Source organism: Colletotrichum paranaense (assembly GCF_030867605.1).
Source record: "Colletotrichum paranaense strain IMI 384185 chromosome Unknown Scaffold_10.1, whole genome shotgun sequence".
Lineage (NCBI taxonomy): Eukaryota > Fungi > Ascomycota > Sordariomycetes > Glomerellales > Glomerellaceae > Colletotrichum > Colletotrichum paranaense.
Genome location: NW_026848968.1, coordinates 1703114 through 1722133, shown reverse-complemented (window position 1 = coordinate 1722133; position 19020 = coordinate 1703114). Strand labels below are relative to the sequence as shown.

The window sequence follows — 19020 nt, the reverse complement described above, 5'->3', positions numbered from 1 at the left end:
CATCGAAATTACTTGATGGCACCATTTGTCAAAATTCATCTTCGACCTAGTCCCAAGAGTCAGGATCCTCATGTCGTGTCGTCCTGATGGGAACTTTGGCAGCTTGTTCTCAAATGTGCAGGAGCCAGGTTTACTGGCAATCTAGGGTTTGGCAGTCCTGTGGAAACTGCTTCAGTTCTAGGCACCTAGCTTAAACCCAGTCTATTGTGTTTGATGGCTATGATGCATATAGGTGGTATCCATTGTTTAGTCGTGGTGATACTGCGAGGCAATCATTGAGTGGGTGAGCACTCCACTCATGACCTATCATGTTGGCGGACATAAGAAGATCTAAGGACTTGGATACGGCTTTTCTCTCGCCAGATGAGGATATGCCGAGGGCAGGGTGCTGATTGGTGGCTAAGGTGTGTTGTAGAGTCGGGTTTGAATGTCAGGCTCTTCGTGTCTCTCGAGTTGCTACTGTGATTTCGTACTGGTTGTATAATGTATTGCTCGCGTATGGCTTAAGGACATCTCCCTTGGTAGGTTTCGACGTGATTGACTGAAATTTTGAAGGCCGTGAGTTGAAGTAGAAAGGTTGGAAACCGGCGTTTATATAAGTATGACTGAATGTTGCTGCGCCCGCAGCCACGCGAAGGGTGAGCGCCCGTCCATCTGAAGAACAGACTATCTACGGATAATCGGGGGCGCTTGGGCGCCATTTGATGTCAAAATGAGAGAGAGAGCGCCCGCAAAGACGCAAGTCAGCGGGACAGACCCAGGCGGACGGGACGGGAGGAGCAGGAACAAAGTTGATCTACTAACTCTAAAGTTGCCGTGCGGCCGTTGGGCGATGAACGGCAACCTTTGCAAAGCATGAAATCTTTTGAGACCAGGGCAGATATGAGACATGTCCAAATCACGTTTAAAGTTGTTGATCGACCATCTGTTTTGTTCCTCACTCTCATGTAAGTGCACGATGTGGAGCAAGTGAGACGGATCACCTAGAAGCCTGGCGCCCAATGGGTCAGGTGAATGACAGATTGCGAGCTCGCCAGTGATGGCTCATGAAGAGGGAAACGACTTTGACACCGAGAGTCTGAGACTGAGAGGCCGCGCGTGTGACACGTACATACGAGAGTAGTTCTTTATCAGTACTTTGTACAAACGAAGAGGATTTGACGCTTCATGTTACATACCGTGTTAGCCGGTATTCCTTGGCGAATGCAATGGGAGCGACTAGTCTAGGGCGGCATGATTTGAGAGACGAATGGAGATTTCGGATATGAGTGGTTAGGGGTATGAAGAGTGCTGCAGGAATCAGGAATGGCGCTGGTTGCTGATAAGGCTGCAAGTCAGCAGACGGACTCTGATTATCTCTGTATCATTAAGGTAGATAGATGTCCACAAGCAGATGGGAGAAGCTATGAAGGTCACTTGTAACGAGCGATGAGCTACTTAGTTGCATGATGCGGAAGCCAAACACTGCGTCCGAACATGAAATAGAGGTGAGAACAATAAGGTGACGACGACGAACATTGGCGCTTGATTTGAGAAGCTGTGTTAAGTGTGTGAGATGCCAATGGTGAGAGATTGAAGGTGAGGAGAGTCGCCGTCGTCTATCAGGTGCCCCGTTTCGGTCGTTCGTTGGAAGACGGAAAGGGAAAGAGGGATGGGGGGACCCCCTGCAGGGTCAGACAAGGGTATGGACCGTCCCACTGGTGCCTGCCTCGCCTTATCATTGCCAAGATGACGCTAGCATTCTCAGCCCCACCGTGCCGAAAGATAAGAGAGGACAGCCAATCAGAGGCGCGGCCATTCAAACACAGGAAGAACCAACCTGGCTTGCAGCTTCTCCAAATGGCTTCGTCTGCGTGGCCACTGGCCAGTAAGGTGCGGATTGATTTTGGTTCTTTCCATGGATGCAAAGTTCGTTCCCACAAGGCAAGAGCAAACGAAGCAGCAACGCATGCTCCTTCTAGCGTTCCCTTCCTTTGGTTATTGGTGTCCATTTCATGCTCATTTCGTTCCCGCCCAAAGTGTTCCGGAAGTGTGCAATTGCGACAGCCTACAGGTACCCCTCGAGGTACGTACTCACTGAGGTACTGGGGACAGACTCCGAAAGGAGGCTACCTACCTAGGTAAGGTGAAGGAAAGTACCTTAGTCAGCACCGGGTTTCCCTTCACTCCTGTTCACGGGTCTCCCACTTCAGACCAAAAGTTCAGGCTCAACTCTCCTGCGCATCAGACGAATGCTGCCACAACCACATGGGCGAAACCTAGACGCAACCAAGGCACCCTCTCAATGCTCGTGCGAATGGGACGCTCCATCAATGTCTTGGCTCGATGATTCTCTACTCCATCGGGGTGATAATGACGACATATCGCCCATCCCAAGAGAATCCGGTGCATATGGCTCGTTGGCTCGTCAATGTGAGGGATCATCGAATCCCACCATCATGCTACGACCGCCTTGCACTTCTCACCCTCTCCCGCCCACGATTAAAAACGCCACGGTAAAGAGCTAATTACTGGCTCTGACTCCACGATAAGAGATATCCGTCATCTACTCGAATTTTCTTCTGTCTGAGTAACAGCAGTCTCCGCCATAGCAAGCAGCCATCGGCAAGCCAGCAATCTCGATTCCCCACCTCACCATCAACTGAACTTGCGCACCAACAGCGATTCATGCAACACCTGATTCAACATCTTCATTCGCGCAGCTTTGCTTTCATCAACGCTTGTCAGACGCGCTACCTCTATCAGGCGTTTAACCCTCGGCTTTTAGATGTTGCAATTACCCACGGCGCATTTCCGTCATGGCCTTTTCTTCTATCAACTTATCAACCAATGTAGCCCGGTTTCGGTGCCGTCTTATCTCTTAGTGGACCTGAAGGATTTCCGACCTTTCCCCAGCGGCGCAGCATATTCACGGAACAGCAAGGTGAAGGATCAAGGACAGCCTGTGAGCCTTCCCCGATTGCATCCGATTGCATGTGTCGTTTTGGCCTCGCGCGGTCTCGCACATTCTGGCGGACTGGAAGCGGTGCAATCAAACCAATCTGGGCTTGTTCGAAGCCCCGCACCGCAACTACTCATCTTGCGAGAACGCTTCGATCAGGCTTGAGATGAGCGACTCGGACTACACACTGTTGATGGCCTGCAGATTCTCTGATAATGTGCCAGACCACCGGACTAGCACCACCACCCGAGTCATCGCTCGCCATGTGGGTAATTCACCTTTCGCTAGCGTCACCGACACGTTCTCCAGCTCCAAGACTATCCATCCGTGAATATACTTCGTGCGGATACACAAACGAACCAAGTTTGACTTCTGAGACGCAGCTGACGATGCCGGCCCCCCGCGTGCGATATCGGGCTTTCTCAACCATGGAGACCCCTCTAGCCTCTAGGTTGTCTTGTCACTGTGTCGCTTTGACATCGGAGTCTGAGCATTTTTGAAGGACGCCTCCTTCTGCACCTTTCTTCTTCTCCGACACCATGCAATCGGGACAAACAACGTTCACCGCGGGAAAGCGATACCGCCCGCCAATCATCCGTGGCCGTTTCTTATTTGACTCCCATGTCGTATCGTATCCGTGATAGCAGCTATGAAGATGGCGTCGAGCTAGTCCTGTCAAATTCCAACGGCGGAATACCTTAATTTCTGTCGATCGGCATGCTGCAGCAACTTTCACAACGTGTGGTTGCGACGAGTTAATACGACTTACAATGGCATCGATGTCTGAGCCACCATGCCCCATTCTCTAGGAACAAGACATGTGGCTGGTGCTGCCTGTTGCGCAGAGCACGCATGACCCATCTATCCATCCATCCATCCATCCATGGGGGGTCACATTCACAGAAGTCGTGTGTAACTGGGTCTCAGCTCCCATCAACCACCAAAATCTCCCTTGGTCGCCTGAGGGAGCCCCTCGATACGCCCTGAGCTTCTGCTCAATTTCTCTGACTAGAGGGCAATATTGATCAAACAGAAGCGCCATGCAGCGTATCTGTACGGATACGGATACCGCCGGCTTGATTGCCAAAGGTCTTTAAGAACGGTGCATCTATCCCGTTTCGCAGCCATGGACCGAATCGCCCCCACACGGCAGCGGCCAGGCAAGGTCGGAAACTACGGGCGGAACACGACGCGGGAAATGAAGTAGCTACAGATTGTCAGATAATACAGCTTACCTACCGAGTACGAATGCGTTTGCTCGATTTTCGCGCCTCGCTGATGCGATGCGTTTCTGCCGTTGCGTTGCTGATGCACAGCATGCGTCTTTCCTTCTGATCCTCATCTCGAATTCCCTTGATCGCCTGTTTCTTGCAGTCTTGGCCCGTCTCGGGTCCAGAGACGTCACGTCTGTGCCGGCGTGTATGGACCTGGTTGCATGCCAGACCACCATTGATGCTGCACTGCGGCCTGCAAGAAAAATTGGAAAAACTTTGTCCTGGTCTGAAATGTTGCATCCAATGTTAGCAAGAGCAGCAAGCGGAGGGATTGCCCTGCGGCTCAACCGGCCGAAAAAGATCCCTCTCATTTGCCCCGTGCGACAACGAACCAACAACATTGGAAATCGGGCAATGGTCACAATGTGTCTGTCGCTGGCGAACACAGCATGGCTAGGAGTTGATGGTCTCCAGACGTAGGCACTGGGCAGGATCAGCAAAGCTCAAGCCATCTCTTGGCATGACACTCTATTTCATCTGCTCGATTCTTGACATTCTCCACGTCCAGCGTCCAGCGTCCAGCGTCCAGAGTCCCAAAGTCTCAGGCCAGATACACACCGTGGGCCGTGGCAGACTCCAGAGAGTACGAATACCTACCTACCTTACTTAGCGTCCGTAGGCTAGGTAGGTAGGTAGTCCAACGGACGAAGAAACGTCTACGGCACGCTAGCGGCCAGGTTCTGCCAAGAGACATGGCTCCCTGAAATGGCTTCAATTCGCCTTGAGCCGAAGCCCCCGACCCTAGACATCCTTGTCAACCTCCTTCGACAAACCCCGGCCAGTCTCCAATTCCTTATCAGTACCCACAGGTTCCGACGGCCCACTCGATGCTAGACGACATGGGATGGGGGGGAAAGTCCAACAAGGGTCCTCGGAGCATGTGGTTCAAGTACATGTACGAATTCCACCGACCGTGTTTGTATGAAGCTCTTGCGATGAGGGCGTTCTCGTACCACCGCCATGCAGCTATGCCAGTAGAGGGACATGCCCGACTTGTCTTGCCGGAGACAGAAGAGGATTTGGAAGTCGCTCCAAGATACAACCCTCAATTTCTACCACTGGACACCCTCTCATGCCCTTTTTTATGCTTTCCTCCCACCCCTTGGCCCTGCACTAATGGTGTTGCCCGGCATAGAAGACTGGTCAATGAGCGACCTCCCCGTCCCAACGTACTGACATCCCATCCTTCATCTTACCCGCGCCATCGGTCTGGGCTGCTCATCCCTGCCGCCTTCGGATCCATCCAAAGATACTGCAGCAGCAACTGTGCTCCGTAGTGGACTTGGCCATCTGTACTCGTAGGCTCAAATATCGGCCGGCTCACGACGAGGGGCCGAAGGCAATGCCCCGGTTTTGCTTTTCTCAATGTTGCTTTTGGGATTATTTAGCCTGTCCATCCCCGGCGTAGACTTCAGCGTTGCGTCCTTTTCCCCCTTCCTTCGTTCCCTCCCTTCCCTGTAGCTCTCTTCACTCACTACTCTCTCTTCGACGTCTGTTCGCCGATCTCGAGGCAGGCAAACGTTGAAGATTCCCGAGGACGCGTCCGGACACCGCGCACCGAAATCACTACCCATTGACCGCTCACGCGCCGGCGCGCAACCGTCAACATGTCTGCCGGTCTCTACGCCATCCCCTACAATGGCACCGAGGGCGAGGCCGACGCCGGCTACTCTGCCGGTGTTGCTGACCTTAACGTCTTCTATGAGGTGAGCTCATGTGATACCCGCCGTGGCCCAACGACGACTACCTCGTACATGTTGTTGTCTAACATGGCTGCATAGTCTGGCGACCTGGCCTGGATCATGGTCTGCTCGGCGCTCGTGCTGCTCATGATTCCCGGTGTCGGTTTCTTCTACTCGGGTCTTGCCCGTCGAAAGTCCGCATTGTCTTTGATATTGATCTCGATGATCTGCGTGGGCGTGGTTGGATTCCAATGGTTCTTCTGGGGTTATACTTTGACCTTCTCTCACACCGGCTCCGTCTTCCTTGGCGACATGTCAAACTTTGGTCTCAAGGAGGTTGTCGCTCAACCCTCTGTCGGCTCCACCAAGATTCCCGATATTCTCTTTTGTCTCTACCAGGGCATGTTCGCCGCCATTACGTGAGTCTACTCTAATCTGGCGCGAAGTCTGTGACCTCGATGGCGGCATCTGACCATACGACATAGTCCCGCCCTCGCTCTCGGCGCTATTGCTGACCGCGGCCGCATCCTCCCCGCCATGGTCTTTGCCTTTATCTGGGCGACCATTGTCTATGACCCCATCGCCTACTGGACCTGGAACGGCAATGGCTGGCTGTTCATCCTCGGCTCCTACGACTTTGCTGGTGGTACGCCCGTTCACATCTCCTCTGGCGCGGCCGCCCTTGCCTACTCATTGATGCTGGGCAAGCGCACCGGTTACAACAGCGTCCACGGCCTCCCATACCGCCCTCACAACGTCACCCACGTCGTTCTCGGAACCGTCTTCCTCTGGGTCGGTTGGTTCGGTTTCAACGGCGGTTCCGCTCTCGCCTCCAACATCCGTGCTGTTATGGCTTGCTTCAACACCAACCTTGCTGCCGGTGTCGGTGGTGTCACCTGGATGCTCCTTGACTACCGTCTGGAGAAGAAGTGGTCCACCATTGCCTTCTGCTCTGGCGCCATCGCCGGCCTGGTTGCCATCACCCCCGGTGCTGGTTTCGTTACACCCTGGGCTGCCGTCATCTTCGGCATTGTCGGTGGCATCGCCTGCAATTTTGGCACTAAGCTCAAGTTCGTGCTTGGCATTGACGACGGTCTTGATGTCTTCGCCGTCCACGGAATCGGTGGTATCTGCGGTAACATACTGACCGGTATCTTCGCTGCGTAAGTCTTGCTACCCTTCCTCCGAAAATCACCCGCAGAACATTGTTCTAACATGCCCCAGCTCCTACATCGCCGCCCTCGATGGCGCCTACACCGGCGAGAGCGCGATTGCCGGCGGTTGGATCGAGCACCACTACGTCCAGCTCGGCTACCAGCTGGCCGGCTCCGTCGCCGGTTTCGCCTGGTCCTTCACCTTGACCTGCCTCATCCTCTTCCTGATGAACCTCGTTCCCGGCCTCAGCCTGCGTGTCAGCGTCGACGACGAGGACCTTGGCCTCGACGACTGCCAGCTTGGCGAGTTTGCCTACGACTACGTCGAGGTCACCCGCCATGTTTCCGACATTGCGCCCAGCAGCAGCCATGACGGTGCCGCCGGCAGCTCCGCCCACAGCTCATTGCCTGAGAAGACTGTTTAAGTCTTTGGACAATAGAATTTGTTTACTATCCATCACTTACAGATTTCGCTTGACCGTCGGAAAGTACATCGACGGCTGGAAAAAAGGGGAAGGCAGTTATCGTCTATAATACTCTTGTTCATATCTGCTTTGATACCAACTTGGCACTCGCTTGCTAGATTTACTATTAGTCTTTCCGTGGAACAATTCACGAGATCATCTCATAACGTTCATAAACAGCCGCCCTCTCCCTGAAGTGTTTCTACGTCAGTTACTCCAAATACTCAAGTCCGTCTATTGTGTACCCAAAGTACCTGCATCTAGGTCCTGATGGCGTGGCATTTTCCTGAAAATTCTGCCTCGCCTGCCTCGGCGCCTGGTTGTAATCTCACCCACGATCACACCTACCCGTTGCATCGTTCCAGAAAATTCTCACTGCATGTGCGCACAGCTGCCGGCGTAGCATCTCAGGACTCATGCTGCCACCTACCAACTAAGGTATGGTAAAGCTATGGTAGGACAGCCGCTGCTCCTTGTCTCTCTCGGAAAAAGAAAGGTAGCAACGCTTAAATCCTCTGCATCCTTCGCGGCGACAACGCACCAATTGCTGTTGAGCATTCCAAATACTCCGAGACAGCAGCACAGTCAGCACCCAAAGATAGTTTTGCAATGGGCAAGTAGTATTTCACGTTCCCCCTGACGTTGGATTCTCAATGCTGAGTGAGTGAACCTGACCACGATCCGTCCGATCTCATCTTACGCCCTGTATTCTATTCTTCACCCTCTGACCTCACACATTCGACAACCTCTCCCTCGAGTCTAGTCGCACATTCGTACATACTCCATCAAGGAATTGAACCACCATCGACTAACCAAGCCTGCCCGGTGACATACGAAGACTCATCTCCTAGCAAAAAGGCAATTGTCGTCGCCACCTCCTCAGGCTGCCCGACTCTCCCCAAAAGCGGCTCAAACACGTCTGCCCCGGTCTCTGTGGTCTTGGCCGCCAGCGCCGTTCGTAGAATAGGCGTATCGATTGCGCCGCTGCGTTTCTCGTCAGACAAATTTTCCTAGGTTTCATGCAGACAATTGCAACTTACGGGCAGATAGCATTGATCCTCAATCCCTTCCTCCCAAACTCCCTCGCCGCACTCTTGGTCAAACCAACAACAGCATGCTTACTCGCCGTATACGCCCCATGATACTCCAACCCGTAGTGCCCCGCCACGCTCGACACGTTCACAATACTCTTTCCCTGTCCCTCCTCCGCCAGTGCAGGAATCTCGGCCCTCATGGCGTTCAATATCCCCCTCGCATTCACGCCCATCACGAAGTCCCACTCATCGTCCTCAATCTGCGTCACCGTCGCCAAGTTGCCCTGCCGCCCAAGCACGCCGGCGACGTTGGCCGCACCGTCCAACGGTCCGAGCTTCTCTACCGTTTCCGCGATCCACGCCTCCACCGCTTTGCGGTCCCTCACATCCACGACTCGCGAGTAGACGTTGTCTGCCCCGTGGAGCTTGGTGAGATCAGCCGCGGCCGTGGCGAGGAGGGGCTCGTCGACGTCCGATATCGATACTCGCGCGCCTAGGTTGGCCAGGTGCTTCGCTGTCGCCAGGCCGATACCCGATGCTGCGCCCGTGATGGCAATGACTTTGCCCTTGAGGTTGCTCATGTTTGTGGTGTCAGGCTTTGGCGTGATGAAAATGTCTTCCCCTCCGTAAACAATTAGCTATTGTGGTCGATGAGGCAGGGAATGTTAACCCCTCAGCGGGCTTTTGACGTCTTATCCATAATTGTGCATCTCCGCCTTGGGCCATGGCACGCTGAGTAACATGCTTTGAGCGTTGGATCGGCCCACTTGTTGTGGTCACTGCCGAGCTATCTAACAGCGCCGCCCGGCAAAAGTGGAGCCGTCCGGACACTCATTGCCGGACGTAACGGAGCAGCCAACGCTCCCGCCCCCCGGGAGCCTTTCCTTGCGTCAGCCATCTGGGAAATTTCAACAATCTTAGCGAGCTTAAGAGTGGCCTGTATTTGTTCAAATTCAACGGAGAACGGAGCATCGAAGAAGAGGCGACTCGCGCCCCAGTAGCTGCAACAAATGTCTGTGGGAGTCCGTGTACGCAGATTCACCAATGACCATGGCACGTGGGAAAGTCATGAACAGATATGGGTTCCATTGAGACATGCTTGTAATTCTATCATTGATTCATGGGTGTGGGGCATGGCTTGTCAACCATTGTGCAAGCCTTTTGCATCGTCCTCAGCATAGCAAGATCCTGATGGTTACATTAGATCGTCGCTTGGTCTGCCTAACTTGGTTACGTTTGCGTTCGAGAGAACCTCAAGAGCTGCGAGGCTGAATTGAAAATGGCGTTCAAGCGTTTCTTTCTCGATCGTCTCCAATGTCTGCAATCAAGATTAGTACCCGACTTTCGGCGTGGCTATAAAAAGTTTCGGTGGAACTGACATCTTTATCAGTGTGAATTCTGTCGTTGCCGATTGGGTCACGATCGGCAGTAATGAAGGCCGCAGCTATAATACCATCGTCAACTAAAATCAAACAAGAAGGAAACGTCGCGCTTACGGTACTTGTTATTGTGAGCGCTTGCATGATCGGAACAGGCGTAACCGCAAGAAAAGCTCAGTGTTGCGATGCCGCGCTGCTTCGCAATGGTGCGGAGGACATGTGTGAGGCGCGGGTCAATTTTGTCGCCACCAAGAGATACCTTGTCAGTGGACGAGAATCCCAGCATATCGTGGTTTAGCATGGCAACCACCGTCTTGTTTTTGACCTTGTAATCGTAGAAGATCTCTGAAGAGCCAAGCAAACCGACCTCTTCTGCGGCATAGAAGTGGAACTCAATTGTGTTGCGAAGGGGCTTCCAAGGCTCGGTTTCCTTGTGACTCGTCTTTTCTGCTAGTGTCCGGAGAAGTTCAAGTAGCACGACCGTTCCAGAAGCATTATCGTCGGCTCCCGGAGCATAGCCACCAGGCTTTCTTGAAATGGAGTCGAAGTGGGCGCCGAAGACAACTGTTCAGAGGGTCAGCAGAGCCATCTAGAAGATCAAAGACAGGCTCACCGATGTCCGAGGTAGCTCCGGGTAGCTTGGCAATAACGGAGGGCTGCTTGGTGGCGTTATGCGCGAACGCGGCGGATTCGATATGCGGGTTGACCAAGGCAACGATTCTCTCAATACTTTCGAGGATCCATTCGGCAGCTTTCGTGCCATTTTCCACCCGATGATCTCTGCTCCAAAACCTGCGATGCTAGTCAGGGAATGAAGCAAGATTGGAGTCAGTCTTCTTTACTCGGTCATTGTCTTGAGGTGACGCATTGCACGTTCAGTATTGAACGGTGTCGGTTGCTCAGCAGAGTCCATAGATCGGCCATCAAGTTCGCCCTGCATCCAATCTGACCCTCGCTGAGCCAAGTCAGCATTCAGGTCGAGTGTGTTGAGGTATTGACTGAAGTCATGATCAGGAGTGGATATCATTTCGAGAACTTCTTCGTCCTGAGGAGATGTCAGTCAAATCAACTTTTTGAATGAATAGAACCGAGCCGGGTTCAAAAAAGCTTACCTTGATGTCAGTGATGTCGATGAAACGGACACCGCTCTCGATCAACACATCTTTGTCCGCATCGGTGACCCATGATCCAGGATCAGCTGGGGATGTCTTGACAAGCCGAAGGGTAGAATCAGTATGGGCGAATAAGAATCGTGAACCCTGTTGGTGGCTTGGTGCAGGTGAGGTTGCTACGAAGGATGCCAATGCTGCCAAGACAGCAATGTAGCGGGTTGATACCATGCTGGATGTCGCTTCGCGTCTGCGTAGACGGACTGGAAGAGTCCAACGGACAGATAAGCAGGCGGTACTCTGATCGGAGATGGGATTGGAAGAACGAGCTCGTGGATGCCGGGTAGTTGTAAGGAATGAACTTTATGTAGAATGATCAGGTAGAGTAACTGCTTTCTGCTCAGCAGGGCGGGATGCAAAATCTCGGGTGGGATGTGTTGGTGATGAAGCTGGTGCAGAAGATTTCGGACGTTGGTGGGCGTTCTCTGCTAAGGTTCCTTGGTACAATGAGACGGAAGCGAGGGCTTCCATTTACTTACAGGGAAAGTGAGGTATAGAAAATACTTTCAGTCTTGCCAGACTCGCCATGTTGTTGCAAGGGGAAGGCATCACGTCGTTAGGTACCTTCCATGGCTACGTACCTTGGGCATTTTGCTTCAAATGCGGGCAGGTACCTTAAGTGCGTCAGTTACGTACTGTTCTTTGCAACCGATAATGGCAGGTGCCAGCATCTAAAGTGCCTTCTATACCTAACCACCTCATCCAAAGTACCTCCCTAGGATAAACATGTCCTGACATGGAGTCAAGGGAAAGAACTCTGAATGTCATGAACAACACTACGCTATCTCACGACTTGCTTGGCCAGTTCAACAAGCGGCCAATAGGAGAATGAGCATTGATATCTCGATGAACATGATTGCGAATGCCATCGTCAATTTATTACTCACGGAAAACTAGGTCTACACTACCTCGAGGCGCAAGTGTGATCTCACTTGCCATGCGTGGCCTCGACCTCACAAATTTCTCTACCGAGTCGGGCCCCATGCCTCTCTTCTCCCAGCCAATTGCCATGGACTCCGAATCTTTAGACATTGGTTTTTGTCTCACTTCAACACTTCTGTATTGTTGAAACACACGAACCAAGACGTACGCCATCTCAGTCAGAGCCAGCTGCTGCCCGATGCATATCCTCGGCCCACCATTGAACGGAATATACGTCCATGGACGAGGTGTCCAAGTTTCCCATCGACGGGGATAGAAGTCTTGAAGTGGATACTTGTATGAATTGAGATCATCTCGCAATTGAAGGATATGCGTGGAATAGATGATCTGGGTACCCGATGGAACTCCTACGGGGTCATTCCCGTCTAGTCCACCTCCACGTGGTAGACTGGTGTCTTTTGAAGCAGCTCTGATGTTGAAAGGTGCGTTGGGATATAGCCGAAGAGTCTCATTCAACACGTGCGTGACGAACGTCATACTCTTGAGGTCGTCATAAGTTGGTAGACGGGCTCCGGCACCAACGCCCAACTTGTTCTCGATCTCGCGGCGAAGCTCGGCAAGTACCTCGGGACTCTTCGCGAGCTCAAAGAAAGCCCAGGACATTGTGGTTGCAGTGGTGTCTCGGCCAGCGATCAATATCGACACCATTTCATCACGCAGATACCGAGCGTCTCGAGAGACACCAGCGCATGCATGAAGAAGTGTCCATCCGTGGTCTGTCTTATCTATCTCCGCTAGCTCCGCATCCGACATTGATATTGCCTCCTCGATGCTGGGACCCATAAACTTATCCAAGGCCTCTAGGTCTTTGCGGAATCTGCGGCGCGGAACAAGGAAGTTCAGAGGGCCCAATCGCTCAATCAAGGACTGAGTGTGGCGGATACGCTCAAATGCCTCAAAGACGGCGTCATCCTCTTCGCTTGTCAGAGAATCCACCTGTCTTCCGAGGGAAAAGTCTGCCGATACATCAAGGGCAAATCTGCTTAAGATGTCCTTCATATCCACACAATGGCCACCAGCTAATGCTGGAAGCATATCCTGGATATGACGCTCAAAACAGACGAGGTCACTAACTCGTTGGCGGGTGAAGAGAGATCGGAGACGTTGGCGCGAGGCATGCCAAGCGTCACCGTCAACGTTGAAGATGCTATTTCCCATGAGTTCAAACCAATCTGCTCTGAAGCGCTGACCCTTTCCAAAGTCACTGAATTGAGTTGCCAGCATGGCTCGAATATTCTCGGGATCGGCAGTGAAAATTGCACGCGACCCTATCAAGGAGACCTCAAACGTGTATGGGTTCTTCTTCCCCTGACCTGATCGGAGAAACGCGTTATGCATGAATTTGAGGTTTTGATCCTGTAAGGCATGAGTGGTGATGGACCACAGAAAATGCAAGCCGGACAACACGCCTGATTTAGCGTTAGTCATCACGAATTGTAGCTTGAGATTTCGGAAACTAACCAAACGGCGTATATGACTTGTATCTCGACGCGTGCCCTCCATGACGCCGAATCCTCCTTTCGTCGTCAATGAACTTAGCAATCCTTCGCAGGATGACGAGGAACAGTAGCCCAAGGACAAGCCATTCTGTATATGACCCAAGGAAACCATCCTTGATGTGACTGGGTTTGCTCATAGCTGCGAGTCGCTAAATTTTGAAGAGGTAGAGACTGAGCTCAGGGATCTGGTGCGAGATCCGAAATACAGAGGACTAATACCGAGAAAAGATTCTTCTTGACTTCTATAGCCGTCGATCTCATCATCAGGACAATGACGGATGCCAAATCTGGTCTTTTTTCCGAGATACTCGGTCTTGAAAGCCCGGAAAGCATGCAGTAACTTTTTTCTTGCCGGTTGCTACTGTCTTATCGAAATAAGAGATCGAAACATACTTCGGCAAACGTCTCGGGGAGAGGGGTGAATTGCGAGTCCGCGGTAGAGCCTGAGGTGTAACCAGTGACATAACTAGACCAAAACGGATGATTCTCTTCGAGGAGGATGGCATGCTGAGAATCGGAAAATGTGTTATGGAGTCGACCTTGCGAGCATGGGTCAGCCGGCAGACAAAGTTTGATATAATTGACTTCCGGTATTATGCAACATACCTGCGGAACGTAGCGGAACTATCAGGCGACGGAACCAAGGCAGAGCAGGGGCCTCCTCCGGAGACGCTTCCCGGAGGAATCAAACCTTACGACGTGATCTGAGTAGTGCGCTACCACTCATAAGAATTTCGCTTCAGGGAAAGAAAGAGGCTTCGTGGACAGCGTGAGGATACATGCAAGAAAAACTGTTCTGAGACTATTGCAATCACCAAACCTGAAGATGTCGACAAACGGTTTCGTTGCTCTTTGTCTGATTGGGCTCTATACTATGTACACCATATCGTGTCTCATTCGAAACATCACCGTTGCCAAGACTATTGGTATTCCGGTTGTCTGGAGCCCCATAAGCCCCTTCAACTCATTCTGGATCATCTTCAACAAACAAGTTGCACCAATCTTCCAGCGCCTTCCTCTAGGCCTGGGCGATTGGACCACGCACAATACTCTTGATTGGACATGGGTTGACCGGACACATGGCAACTCTGAAGTTCATGACAAGTATGGCGACACCTTCGCTCACGCCACGCCGAGAGAAGTTGAGATTCACACTCGGGATCCTGCAGTAGCTATTCAAGTGCTTCGGAAGCAGGCGAACGACTTTCCCAAGATAAGCCATTACGCCAGCAAGTGTACACTATCTCATGAGGTCAAGTGCTGCTCTTTTTGGCTGACCAATCTTTCGAAGAAATCCTAGACGTACTGGGCACGAGTCTGGTATCCTCAGATGGCCATGATTGGACCCGTCACCGTAAGGCGACTGTCGCCACTCTGAGCGACAGGACCAATCGTCTCGTGTGGACAGAAGGCGTCCGACAGACTCAGCAAATGATTCATCATTATCAACACACTTCAAGGGGCCTAATTTGCGATCCTGTGGACGATGTCCGCGAACTTTACCTTCATGTCTTCACTAGCGTTTGTTTCGGCTTTAGGTATGACTTCAAGCAGCCCGAAAGAGATTGCATTCCAGAAGGACACTCCCGAAGCTACAGGTACTGTCTCCACACCAGTCTCAAGGATATTCTCATCCTTCGTCTGGTGCCAAGTTGGGCTATGAGATTTCCTTTCCTGCCACAGAGGATTAAGAACTTCCGAGATGCTGTGGCTGAGATGCGGCAGTATCTCGATGAAATGATCAGTGACTGCAAAGACAATCTTAGAGGCAGCAGGGAAAAGACGCAGAATGACAACTTACTTAGCTTTATGGTAAAGAGGAACAGAGATTTGGAAGTCGAAACTCTCATGGATAAATTCAAGGATGATGGATCGCATGCCTTACTGACAGAGTCTGAGATTCGAGGAAATCTATTTACCTACTCACTTGGAGGACATGAGTCTTCTGCACATACGCTGACGTTTGCAATCTATCTCCTGGCAGCTTTACCAGAGCAGCAAGCTTGGCTTATGGAAGAGATTGATGAGGTTCTTGGTGGCAGGCCAGATTGGATGTCGCAGGATGCTTTCATGGATATTTTCCCTCGCTTGAAAAGGTGTCAAGCCGCCATGGTAAGTAGGCCTGAATTCACCTCCGGGGCGATTTTCAATATCAAGTCTGACACACTTATAGAACGAGACACTCCGATTGTACCCTTCGGTCACAGTCCTTCCCAAATGCACCGGGTCGAAAGCAACGACTTTGCTTGTTGGTAGCGAAGATCATCGCATACCAGCAAACGCCAATGTCTTTGTCAACATGCCTAGCATTCAGGTACACCAACCCGTATGGGGAACCGATGCAATGCATTGGAAACCTGATCGATGGATCATGACAAGCGATCACATGAAGGATCTGGACAGCGAACAACTCAAAGCACCTCCTGATGGCGCTTTTCTCCCGTGGAGCGAGGGGAAACGGGCTTGTCCGGGCAAGAGATTCTCCCAGGTTGGCTTTGTTGCAGCACTTGCGACTCTCCTCTACAAGCACAGACTTGAAGCCATACCCAATGTTGAAGAAAGCCTCGAAAACGCTAGGGAAAGGATCATTGAAGTTGTAAACGACACTTACGCCGTCATGACTGTCCATATGCACAAGCCTCTCTCTGTTAGAATCGGGGTTCTCAAGAGAAGCTAGGAATCAATATAGCTTCAATTTGAACTATTTTACTTACTGCTTCACTTGAAACCGAGTTACGATAACGTAGAACCCCACTTAATACATTCCCTTAGATGCAAGTTAGATGTAAGTCAGATGTAAGTAAGTTATATTTTTGAGATAAATGGGTTTGTCCCCCCAATTGAACTACTTCGGTGTCTTTAAATCTCTTTGGTTTACCTATGTACACAGGATCAAGTTGCATGTAATATAATTACAGATGGTCTTCAATCGGCGATATTCACTGGATGACTTGAGCGACGATTACCTATAACGCTACACTAACAACTTTTCGGGGTATATTGTTGCGCTTTTTTTGCTCTGAATTCAAGACTCTCATCCTCGTTATTATTATTGGATATACTATTTCTAGGTGTTGGCAAATCCTTTTCCCTTTGTCGCGGGGACTTTTCTGCCATTTACAGCACATCGGCGAAATTGTTCCTCCGACAACTTGGATCCTAACCACCAACCCCTGATAGAAAGATTACGTGAGGCCGGATTAGACTGAATTCAGGCCCGGGTTAAGGCTAGATCGTAAAAGCCGGAGTCAGGCTTGCTCTATAAAGATCGGCTCTTCTGGCCAGTCATTAAATCCTAGGACAACTGAATCGGTCCGTAATCAAACCTCGCATGCTCGGTAACCCCAAATATGTCAACCTTCATTACGCCTGCGAATTTTGCGGCCACTATTGGGCTAGCCGCAACCATGATGGGCTCCATCGTCACGCTAAAACCAGAACTCGGCATCAGAATGTGGCACTTCGATATTGCGTCCTCCGAGGATTTCAAGGACCCAGAATCGGAAAATAGGAGCCTGATCTTGGACGAGCTACGCTTGTTCGCCATACGCGAGTTCTTCATTGGAGCAAGCCTGTTTGCGGCAGCATACTTCGGCAACCACAAGACCTTAGCTGCGATGTGCTTGCTTGGGGTCCCGGTGGTCACTATTGATGGCATTGTGCAGCGGAGACAGGCACCCAAGGCGGATTGGTGGGTTCATTTTGCGTTGGCGCCGGTGTTCGCTGGGTTAGGTGTTGCGTCGTGGAGACAGTAATGATTGAGTTCGCTTCCCTCGGGGCGCGGCTTTGGGTCATGTGGCGTGCTTGGCATAAAACAGTGTGGTTGAGTCGAGCACGAGAAACTTTGGATCTTTGGTTGAGTTGGCTGAATCTCAAGGTGAAGCACCTACAGAGGGGAGGGTTTTCCACGCGTTCGCGGCGGAAAGATTTGGCTCTCAAAGTCATCAGCCATGGTTCACACACTGTCAGGGGCTGTCGGAGCATTTAAAGCGGGTATATGAGCGCTAGCTTTGGTCATGCAAACTTCTATCTTTAGGCAATGTCCAGGCCCTCTTCCTCCTACGCTAGCATATGATCCTACGCTTGTGACCGGAACGACTGAAGTCCTTCTGCTTCCGCCTCTTCTGTTAGTCGCGCTTGTGGCCCTCTGTTCATTGCAGTCTGCGGTGCTGCGGTGTAAACAAAAACACGAGCGATGCCCTTGGGAGCCCACAGCCACACCCGACCGATACCTAATAGATCATGTGCTATGGAAGCATCTCGGGCATGTGCGTCTCCTTAGTAAAATGGGGCAGGAAATCACAAAGTGAAAGCTAGATTAAGGAAGGCTCACACCTAAACATTTGGCCTATCAAATCTAGTCAGCTTTCTTTTGTCAATCCTACAGCCAGCTATATACTTCGAGCCCTCGGTGCCTTTGCCTCAAAGAGAAGGGTTGTCCCAACCATCTGCCACTCTACGTACTTGAAACCGGCCTTGAGTGGCTCAACTATGTCAGCTGCGTAATCTTTGTTATTGTGGAAGACGCCCAAAAGATTGTGCCAGAACATGAGGAACCTTCCAAAAGCATTGTGCTTCACTCCACCGCCCAATACTGTTGCACCAACCAGAACACCATCTGGTTTCAAAAGCCGACCTAGCCCTGCCATAGCCTCTCCTTTTCGCTTGGAACTCCCAGGGAGACAGTGCAACAATAACATACAAGAAATGACGTCGAACTGTCCGTTGCTACCCATATGCAGAGATGAAGGTAGTTGCGAGGCATGGCGGTCGCCAAGCACAAAGATGTCAGCTTGAACTGTGTCAACGATGACGTCGGGATGTGCCAGTTGAATGCGGTGTTGAGCCTCGGCTAGAGGGTTTTGATTGATGTCGACCAGAACGATTATCGAATCAGGAGGAAGAGGCGCCCTCTGCATGAAAAAGCCAGTGCCGACGCCGATATCCAGCAGTCTTGCATTAGGTTTGACAAGGGAGGAAATGTGCTTGCTATAGTGACCTGAGAGCACGTCTCTAGGACATCCCCAGGCTAATGGACAGTAGAAGCCGAGGACAAGGGTATCGTAGAGCCATCGTAGAAACAGTGGAAAATAGACAGCGTTGCCAAGGGTGCTTGCAGACATGGTGTGAGGAAGCGGACGGAATGTGGGGAATTGGAAGCTGTGAAGAGATTCTTGCTTGAATCGGTTTCGCAGAGTTGACAATGTTTAGGGGCATCTACTATGATATGAACCCCAGCACGGCAATACTTCGTATGAACAGTTGCTCCGACACGTTGCAGTATAAGGTTCGAGTTGTGATGTTTTAGCTTGAATGTTGCTTTTTACTAACCGCGTGGCGGCAGGAGACTTCTGTCACGTCGGTAAGCGGATACCATCCCCCGTTATCAGTCGAATACCCTGATTGGAACACATTGACTATGCAGAAGTAAAGACGCAAGACACCCATTCAACAGACCAACGGATCAAATCGAATGGTACAA

At 51.4% G+C, this 19020-nt stretch overlaps 7 protein-coding genes across 7 annotated transcripts; 3 read left to right on the top strand and 4 right to left on the bottom strand.

Annotated features, from left to right (window-relative positions):
• Positions 1-5822: 5822 nt before the first annotated feature.
• CPAR01_12273 (ammonium transporter) lies at positions 5823-7476 on the top strand (the record flags this gene model as incomplete). The annotated part of the gene is made up of 4 exons (XM_060496530.1): positions 5823-5921; positions 5997-6316; positions 6383-7060; positions 7122-7476. The coding sequence occupies 4 exons, from the start codon at positions 5823-5825 to the stop codon at positions 7474-7476; spliced, it is 1452 nt and encodes a 483-aa protein (XP_060345315.1).
• An 824-nt stretch (positions 7477-8300) lies between these two features.
• Positions 8301-9130, bottom strand: CPAR01_12272 (short-chain dehydrogenase; the record flags this gene model as incomplete). The annotated part of the gene is made up of 2 exons (XM_060496529.1): positions 8301-8499; positions 8556-9130. 2 exons carry the CDS (start codon positions 9128-9130, stop codon positions 8301-8303), a joined length of 774 nt encoding a protein of 257 aa, XP_060345314.1.
• A 614-nt stretch (positions 9131-9744) lies between these two features.
• CPAR01_12271 (peptidase family M28) lies at positions 9745-11268 on the bottom strand (the record flags this gene model as incomplete). The annotated part of the gene is made up of 6 exons (XM_060496528.1): positions 9745-9867; positions 9929-9993; positions 10046-10492; positions 10542-10720; positions 10771-10973; positions 11041-11268. The coding sequence occupies 6 exons, from the start codon at positions 11266-11268 to the stop codon at positions 9745-9747; spliced, it is 1245 nt and encodes a 414-aa protein (XP_060345313.1).
• Positions 11269-11976: 708 nt separating this feature from the next.
• Positions 11977-13675, bottom strand: CPAR01_12270 (cytochrome P450; the record flags this gene model as incomplete). The annotated part of the gene is made up of 2 exons (XM_060496527.1): positions 11977-13448; positions 13501-13675. The coding sequence occupies 2 exons, from the start codon at positions 13673-13675 to the stop codon at positions 11977-11979; spliced, it is 1647 nt and encodes a 548-aa protein (XP_060345312.1).
• Positions 13676-14364: 689 nt separating this feature from the next.
• CPAR01_12269 (cytochrome P450) lies at positions 14365-16215 on the top strand (the record flags this gene model as incomplete). Its single annotated transcript, XM_060496526.1, has 3 exons — positions 14365-14773; positions 14839-15650; positions 15712-16215. 3 exons carry the CDS (start codon positions 14365-14367, stop codon positions 16213-16215), a joined length of 1725 nt encoding a protein of 574 aa, XP_060345311.1.
• Positions 16216-16888: 673 nt separating this feature from the next.
• Positions 16889-17293, top strand: CPAR01_12268 (uncharacterized protein; the record flags this gene model as incomplete). The annotated part of the gene is made up of 1 exon (XM_060496525.1): positions 16889-17293. One exon carries the CDS (start codon positions 16889-16891, stop codon positions 17291-17293), a length of 405 nt encoding a protein of 134 aa, XP_060345310.1.
• Positions 17294-17929: 636 nt separating this feature from the next.
• Positions 17930-18661, bottom strand: CPAR01_12267 (methyltransferase domain-containing protein; the record flags this gene model as incomplete). The annotated part of the gene is made up of 1 exon (XM_060496524.1): positions 17930-18661. One exon carries the CDS (start codon positions 18659-18661, stop codon positions 17930-17932), a length of 732 nt encoding a protein of 243 aa, XP_060345309.1.
• Between the last annotated feature and the right edge of the window lie 359 nt (positions 18662-19020).